The 6,564-nt window shown below is 61.0% G+C and overlaps 2 protein-coding genes across 2 annotated transcripts; one reads left to right on the top strand and one right to left on the bottom strand.

Annotated features, from left to right (window-relative positions):
- The first annotated feature begins 932 nt into the window (after window positions 1-932).
- On the top strand, window positions 933-4,282 carry TPI1 (triosephosphate isomerase 1). Its single transcript, XM_004708132.2, has 7 exons — window positions 933-1,158; window positions 2,354-2,477; window positions 2,588-2,672; window positions 2,751-2,883; window positions 3,174-3,259; window positions 3,505-3,592; window positions 3,691-4,282. Exons 1-7 carry the CDS (start codon window positions 933-935, stop codon window positions 3,807-3,809), a joined length of 861 nt encoding a protein of 286 aa, XP_004708189.1. The 3' UTR covers window positions 3,810-4,282.
- A 154-nt stretch (window positions 4,283-4,436) lies between these two features.
- SPSB2 (splA/ryanodine receptor domain and SOCS box containing 2) lies at window positions 4,437-6,541 on the bottom strand. The gene is made up of 3 exons (XM_004708134.2): window positions 6,464-6,541; window positions 5,567-6,313; window positions 4,437-4,769 (listed from the first exon to the last, which is right to left on the bottom strand). Exons 2-3 carry the CDS (start codon window positions 6,231-6,233, stop codon window positions 4,642-4,644), a joined length of 795 nt encoding a protein of 264 aa, XP_004708191.1. The 5' UTR covers window positions 6,234-6,313; window positions 6,464-6,541; the 3' UTR covers window positions 4,437-4,641.
- Window positions 6,542-6,564: the final 23 nt, after the last annotated feature.

The raw sequence follows: 6,564 nt of genomic DNA, 5'->3' as shown, positions 1-6,564 counted from the left end.
AAAGTACAATGGCAACTTTGCGTCCTGTCACGGTTGAGACCAATGTGGATTAAAGTTCAATGGCTACATGGAGACCTTGGGAGGGCACTTGGGCCAGTTTAACAAACTCGATGCCTCCGGTGGGTGCCAACTGCTATCTACCCTATAGGCAAGGGAGACCTGGTCTTGTGGGTCCCTGAGACTGAGTCTGGGCAACTCGCTGGGTACCTCCTCTTTCATTTTCACTGGCCCTGGGAATTGAGTGTGCCACTCCGAGGTGGTCCTTGGAGCGGCAGAAGGGCTGGAGACAGAGTAGAAGCACCGGGCTAGTTGGGGCTGTGAGACCGGGGACGTGGAGTGACAGTGCAGAGCAAAGGAAAGCGAGCTCAAGAGCCCTTCCTCCTGGGAAGGTGCCCAGTAGATACCTCTCAATTACCCCTAGTGGCTGGGGGGCCCTCTGCCTGGCTCCCAGGAGTGTCTTGTGAGCTGGAGTAGAGTAAGGCATCTCAGAGGGGGCTGCTGTCCCTCCCCCAGACCCTGCCATTTGTCCAGCGGCTGTGGGGCCAGACATGTTACTGGGTAGGCCAAGGGTGCTCCCCGGATGTTGGGGGCAGGGTCCTCTTTCCCTGAGTTGGAGCCATGCCCCTCGGAGCTGGCTGAGCCCTGGTGAACACTGGCGCAAGGTCTGGCTTCCTTCCTGTCGCCCAGAGGCGCCCCTGTGGGACACAGGCCGGGCCCGCCTGAGCACACATCAGTGCTTGCCTCCCCTCAGCCAGGCAGTGGGGGCGACGGCCACCAAGCCCCGACCCCCGACGCCGCTGGAACGTCGATAGGAGAAAGGGGTGTCGTCAGCGGGGAACGTCAGAATCCCGGGGCCGCGGCGGGCGGGCTGGCCGGCGGAGGGGCGGGCGGGCCCAGGGGCAAGGACTCCCAGGCAGGGGGAGGGACCAGCCATGACGGAGGAGGAGGAGGAGGCGGAGTTCTGCCTCGCGGCGCTCTATATAAGCCACCAGTGGCAGCGGCTGCGCGGTGACTCTGACCTTCAGTCTGTGGGCACCAGCACCATGGCGCCCTCCAGAAAGTTCTTCGTCGGGGGAAACTGGAAGATGAACGGGCGGAAGAAGGGGCTGGGGGAGCTCATCACCAACCTGAACGCGGCCAAGCTGCCGGCCGATACCGGTAAGCCCTCACCCACCCGGGCGGGCGGAGAGCGGGGACGGGCGGGGCTCCCCGAGGGGTGCCCTCCGGGGACCGGGCCTCACGCGCGGCCCGGGATGAGGGCTGCTAGGTGCCCGGCCCTTGATGCCCCCGTGCGGCGGCTGCAGGGGCGGGGCTGTGTCCAGGGGAAGGGAAAGGCGAGGCCCCACTTCATGGTGCCCTCCGACCCGGGCGCGAGAGGACTCCGGTCGCTGGGAGGAAGATGGCCCCGGGGCGCGCACGGGGACTGGCCGAGCGAGGAGCCGGGATAGGAGCAGAACCCGCCCGAGCCCCGGTGGGCGGCCGGGAGAGACTGGCGACGCCCCCGAATCGGGGAGGCCACCGCGCACGCGGCGCCCGGCCACCTGCCCCTGGGCCCCGGCGCCGTGCGCCGCCGCACGTAGCCCGAGACTCCTCCCCGCGCCTGGCCTGGCCTGGCCTGGCCGCGGCCCCCCGCTGACCCCAGCCGCCCCGCCGCCGCCTGCGCTCGGGTCCGTTCCATTCAGCAGCCCCGGCGGCGCGGCCATCGGTGGACGCACTGAGCCGATGGCAAACTGGCCGAGCCATTGGGACTGGGTAGCGGTCCTACAGCGTCCCCACACCTGGGAACGGGGAAGCGCGAGGCCTGTAAGAGCTAGTCAACTGCGTGCCACCCACGGGCAAGAACGCTGTGCTCTGCCCTCGCCCGCCCACCCCCTACATCACAGGCGCCAGATCCAAAGCCCTAGTCCCTTCTGGTTTATTCCCCTAACGACCCCCATGCAAACACAAGCAATTGGCCCTCTCTCCCCTGCTAAATATCCTCTCCTGCTGGAGCAGGTGAGGATGGCTATTTTAGAAAGGAGGCGGGCTTGGCCCCTCGAGAATGCTGAGTCTGGGAGGTGCCGGTGCCCAGAATAGCCCCCGGAAACCAGAGCCACGGCTTTAGTTAAAGAGCAGAGTGCAGGCCTAGGGCCATGGCCTCTCACGGCCACCTGGAAGACTCTGGGTCGGTTGCAGGCCCGGCCTGGGCTGGGGAGTGGACAAAGGTCATCTTGCTGGGTGACAAGAAGAGGGAAGAAGAACTGAGGAGGAAGGCTGGTGGGGGTGGGGCGGGGTGCTCCAGTGCACAGCATGGACAGTGAGGAGTGCAGGTTTCTTATGTCTGCCTCACCCCCACCTTCCATCTCATCCTCAGAGGTGGTCTGTGCGCCCCCTACTGCCTACATCGACTTCGCCCGGCAGAAGCTCGATGCCAAGATTGCCGTGGCTGCGCAGAACTGCTACAAAGTGACCAACGGGGCCTTCACTGGGGAGATCAGGTGAGACGCAGGCAGAAGGGAGGTATAACCCCCCCACCCCCACCCATACCCTCCCTTTCCTAGCTAAGGGGAAAGTTCCCTCTTGACTTGTAGCTCCCTTTCTTATTTAGCCCTGGCATGATCAAAGACTGTGGAGCCACCTGGGTAATCCTGGGCCACTCAGAGAGAAGGCATGTCTTTGGAGAATCAGATGAGGTGAGTTGGCAGGAAAGAAGGGGGAGAGGAGACCCTTATTCCAAGAGGGGTGTTTAACCCGGTCTGTTCCCCAAACAGCTCATTGGGCTGAAAGTGGCCCATGCCCTGGCAGAGGGCCTTGGAGTAATCGCCTGCATCGGGGAGAAGCTGGATGAAAGGGAAGCTGGCATCACAGAGAAGGTCGTTTTCGGGCAGACCAAGGTCATTGCAGGTATTTCTGGAGAATGGACCTTTGAGCCTAGCCAGGGCCACAGAGGGTGAGATCGGATGCGCTTCAGCTTGACTTTGGACTCCAGGCTGATCCAGGAAAGGGGGGACCAGAGTCCTTGTGTCTTCCCTCACTTCCTCTGATGGTACAGTTGCCATTTGGGTGGGTGAATAGGGTTCTTCAGTCACCAGGAGGGGGCAGCAGGGGGCTGCCACCTTTCTTCCTACCCTGGGGAGGTGGCTGGCTAGCTGCTTCTGTTCATGCCCTCTCCATCTCTGATCTCTGTCCTGCAGATAACGTGACCGACTGGAGCAAGGTTGTCTTGGCTTATGAACCCGTGTGGGCCATTGGTACCGGCAAGACTGCAACACCCCAACAGGTGACCTACCCCAGGAGCCCTTCCTTTGTACAACGGGGTAGCCACAGAGAACTGTGGGCCAGCCAATCCCACATGTTAAAGACTAGGAGCCCCTAAATCTAGAGAGAAAGATTTGTCTGAGCCCCTCATCCTGAGCCCTGGCTGGGATTAAAGTGCTGGTGTTTGAAGATCGCACATCGGTGCCCAGTGCTTTTTCCTGTTGGGTGGGAAGGAGAAAGGGCTGTATTTGTCTGCTCTTGTCCTAGGCCCAGGAAGCCCATGAGAAGCTGCGCGGATGGCTCAAGTCCAACGTGTCTGATGCAGTGGCTCAAAGCACCCGCATCATTTATGGAGGTGAATAGGCTTGGCCCCAACGGGCTGAAAACTAAACCAGGTCCTCCTCAGGGGGCCCACTGCACCCCTGATCACTCCCCCTCTCTCTTCCCTCCCAGGTTCTGTGACAGGGGCCACCTGCAAGGAACTGGCCAGCCAGCCTGACGTGGATGGCTTCCTGGTTGGTGGCGCTTCCCTCAAGCCCGAATTTGTGGATATCATCAATGCCAAACAATAAGCCCCTTCCTTCCATCTCCCTGGCCCCCTTCCTGCCGAGTCAGAGACTAGGCAGCCCAGAAGCCCATCAACTGCCACCCCGCCACATGCTTCTGATGATGTCACCTGCCCCCCTATCGTGGCCTAATCCAAACTGTACTGTGTGCACCTTCCCCTGTCATGGTTGGGACCAGGCCAATCACTTCACCCAGGACTATAATGGTTGGAACCTTACATGTCACCAAGGTGGCTTCTTGTAAGATGAGAGGTGGAAGGGGTGTTGGGGCTTGCCCCTGGGTGCCCTTAGCCTCAGTCCCCAGTGAAGGCAGGAGAGAGAAAGCACCCTCCTTTTCCCCTCCCGCATATCTTGAGGTCAGCAGCTGAGGTCCTGTCTGCCCCTCGGGGCCCAGGGGTGCTACCGTCTCCCATGATTCCATTGCCTGTGTCGTGTGTGAGCTGTCGCAGTTGTGGGGGAAATAAATATCTGGCACTATGCCTTGTGGTTTGCCCTTCGCTGTACTTGCCCATACAATTTCTCTCCTTTTTGAGACAGCCACAGCCCCTATACTACGTGCCAGGAGGGGGAAAATAGTCGCATTTCTATAACAACATATCTTAATATTTTTACTCAAAAAAACAAACTTGAGTACCAGGCAGCCACAGGCTCGAATAATGGCACCCTCCTGCCACCCACTCTGGGTGCCTCTGGGACTGTTGAGCTCCCCAGAATACTGGGGACAGGAGCTCGCCTCCTCCCTCAGAGGCACTGGCTTTAAGAAGCTGGTGTGAGCCAGCAACCTCCTGTGCCACTCCTGAGACCCACAAGGTCTCCTTGCACTGTTGGGTAGCACAGGTCACTGGTAGAGCAGGTAGCGCTTCATGGCAGGGGGCAGCGGCAGAGCAGATACCTGGCCAAGCCGGGTATCCCCCAGGGCATGGCGCACACACAGCCGGCTCAGGTGCAGAAGGGAGTGCGGCTCCGCTGGGGGAGAGAGGGAGGTGAAGGTTAAGAAGGCGTGCAGCGCCCACCAGGAGACAGACACCTTCAAGCTACTGGGCCTTTGCCCAGGGCCCTTCTGGCTTCCCTGCTCCACAAGGCACCTTAACCTGCATTTCCACTAGATTTCACACATCCTCCAGCAGAGCTGGGAATTCAGCTCCAGCTAGGCCCTCTAGGGGGCAGGCCACGGTGCCTTGGGGCTGGTGCTATGTGACAAAAAGGATGGGTTGGCCCTGCTGGGCCTGTACTGCTTGCTCTAGCTGGAGACTACAAACTCAGGCATGGCTAAATTCAGTCAGCCCCAAGTTCTGGCCTTGATTGGCTCCCCAAGGAGACCCCTCCCTAAGGCCCGCCTCCTGCTCTTCTGGGTGCCCAGGAAACCAGCTTCATCCTGGGTAGTTTGACTGTGGGAGGAAGTAGGTATGTGTCAGCGATGGGTCAGAGCTCAGGGAATCTGAACACACCCCTGGTGCCAGCCTTCTCTGCCTTTGAACCAGTGCACCTCCCAGCCACCATTTAACCCTTGCATCTCTTGCTTCAGGGCCTGAAGCCTCAGTAAACCCTAATCCCTAGACCCTCCACCCATTCAGCCCGCCTGCATTAGCCCAGAGAACTTCAAGTTATTTTTGCCATGCCTCAATTTAACCTGTCCTTGGGAGTAAATTAAACCGCCTCTTGGCTGAAGAAGGAGGGGTAAGAGGCAAGGCTGAATTAGAACCACCTGCCAATTCACCACCTCCAGTGACAGACACTCTTCCCAGCCCTGCCCCAGGCCTCACCTCTCCTCTCGCCCAGGTAGCAGATGCGGACCTGGCACTGGCCCCAAACAGCGCTTACAGCCGGGTAGAGGGTCCGGCCCTTCAATCCTCGGAAGGCTGGCCCCAGGTAAGTGCCCCCAATAGCGTAGCCCAGAGTTCCCTCCTCCATGTCCAGAACCACCAGTAGCCTCTCTGGCACCTCCAACGGGTCACCCTGAAGTCCGGCTGGATAGTGGGGGGCTCCAGGCCCCTTGCCCTGATGGTACAGCTTTCCACGCCCAATGTCCCAGCCCCAGGACTCGCTGTTGCTGCCCAGCAACGCCGCGTAGTGGTCGGCCTGCAGCGGGGCCAGGGCCGTGGCCACGCCGACTACTGCGTGGGTGCCCCTCTGCTCCGGCGGCCAGCTGATCTCCCAGGCGTGCAGGCCTCTCGAGTAGCCGCTCTTACCCCGAACCCCATCAGTACTCTGGGCCACAGGCCGCCGCTCAAAGCACAGCCCCCCTTCCTTGACATCGATGTTTTCTGAGCAGTCCTTGGGGTTCCACCCGTGGCGCCGCTGGGACCGCAGGTCAGGAGGGGGTGCAGACAGCAGTTCCTCCAGGCCCTCAGGACATGAGAGGTCAGGGTACGGGGCCTGTGGGGTGGGGGTGCTGCGGCTGCTGCCCCCTGCCAGGGCCGTCTGGCCCATGGAGGTGAAAGAGTTGGAAGAGTCCCGGGTCTTGCAGGGGTGTCTCGCTTCTGAAAGTTGATCTCCAATTCCGGACTGACCTGGAGCGGGGTTGGGAGAGAAAGGAATGGGCACCGTGAGACCCTGACGGAGGCGGCCCATCACCCAGCCAGTCCATCCTCCCACTCGCCCTCGGTTCGGCTTCGCAGCCGCCGCCGCCGCTCCCCAGGGCGCCCAGCCCCATTCTTCACCTGGCCCACAACCTATCTGTCCCGAGACCCGCGTCAGTTCGCGCCCTTTGCGCCTCTCGCCAAGAGCATCGCTGTCACCACCGCTAACTGAGGACAGTTTC

This window comes from Echinops telfairi, unplaced genomic scaffold (assembly GCF_000313985.2).
Source record: "Echinops telfairi isolate 266 unplaced genomic scaffold, ASM31398v2 ScPeMD7_7356;HRSCAF=8355, whole genome shotgun sequence".
Taxonomy (NCBI): Eukaryota; Metazoa; Chordata; class Mammalia; order Afrosoricida; family Tenrecidae; genus Echinops; species Echinops telfairi.
Note: the sequence above shows the minus strand (reverse complement) of the source record. Positions and strands in the feature narration are given on the sequence as shown.

What these genes read in the sequence shown, in the direction of transcription:
- TPI1 (XM_004708132.2), top strand. Translation starts at nt 933, where the DNA reads ATGACGGAGGAGGAGGAGGAGGCGGAGTTCTGCCTCGCGGCGCTCTAT. An exon ending in TCTTTGGAGAATCAGATGAG is followed by an intron (nt 2,673 to 2,750) that starts GTGAGTTGGCAG and finishes TTCCCCAAACAG; the next exon opens with CTCATTGGGCTGAAAGTGGC. An exon ending in GCAGACCAAGGTCATTGCAG is followed by an intron (nt 2,884 to 3,173) that starts GTATTTCTGGAG and finishes TCTGTCCTGCAG; the next exon opens with ATAACGTGACCGACTGGAGC.
- SPSB2 (XM_004708134.2), bottom strand. Translation starts at nt 6,233, where the DNA reads ATGGGCCAGACGGCCCTGGCAGGGGGCAGCAGCCGCAGCACCCCCACC. An exon ending in CTACCTGGGCGAGAGGAGAG is followed by an intron (nt 4,770 to 5,566) that starts GTGAGGCCTGGG and finishes TCTCTCCCCCAG; the next exon opens with CGGAGCCGCACTCCCTTCTG.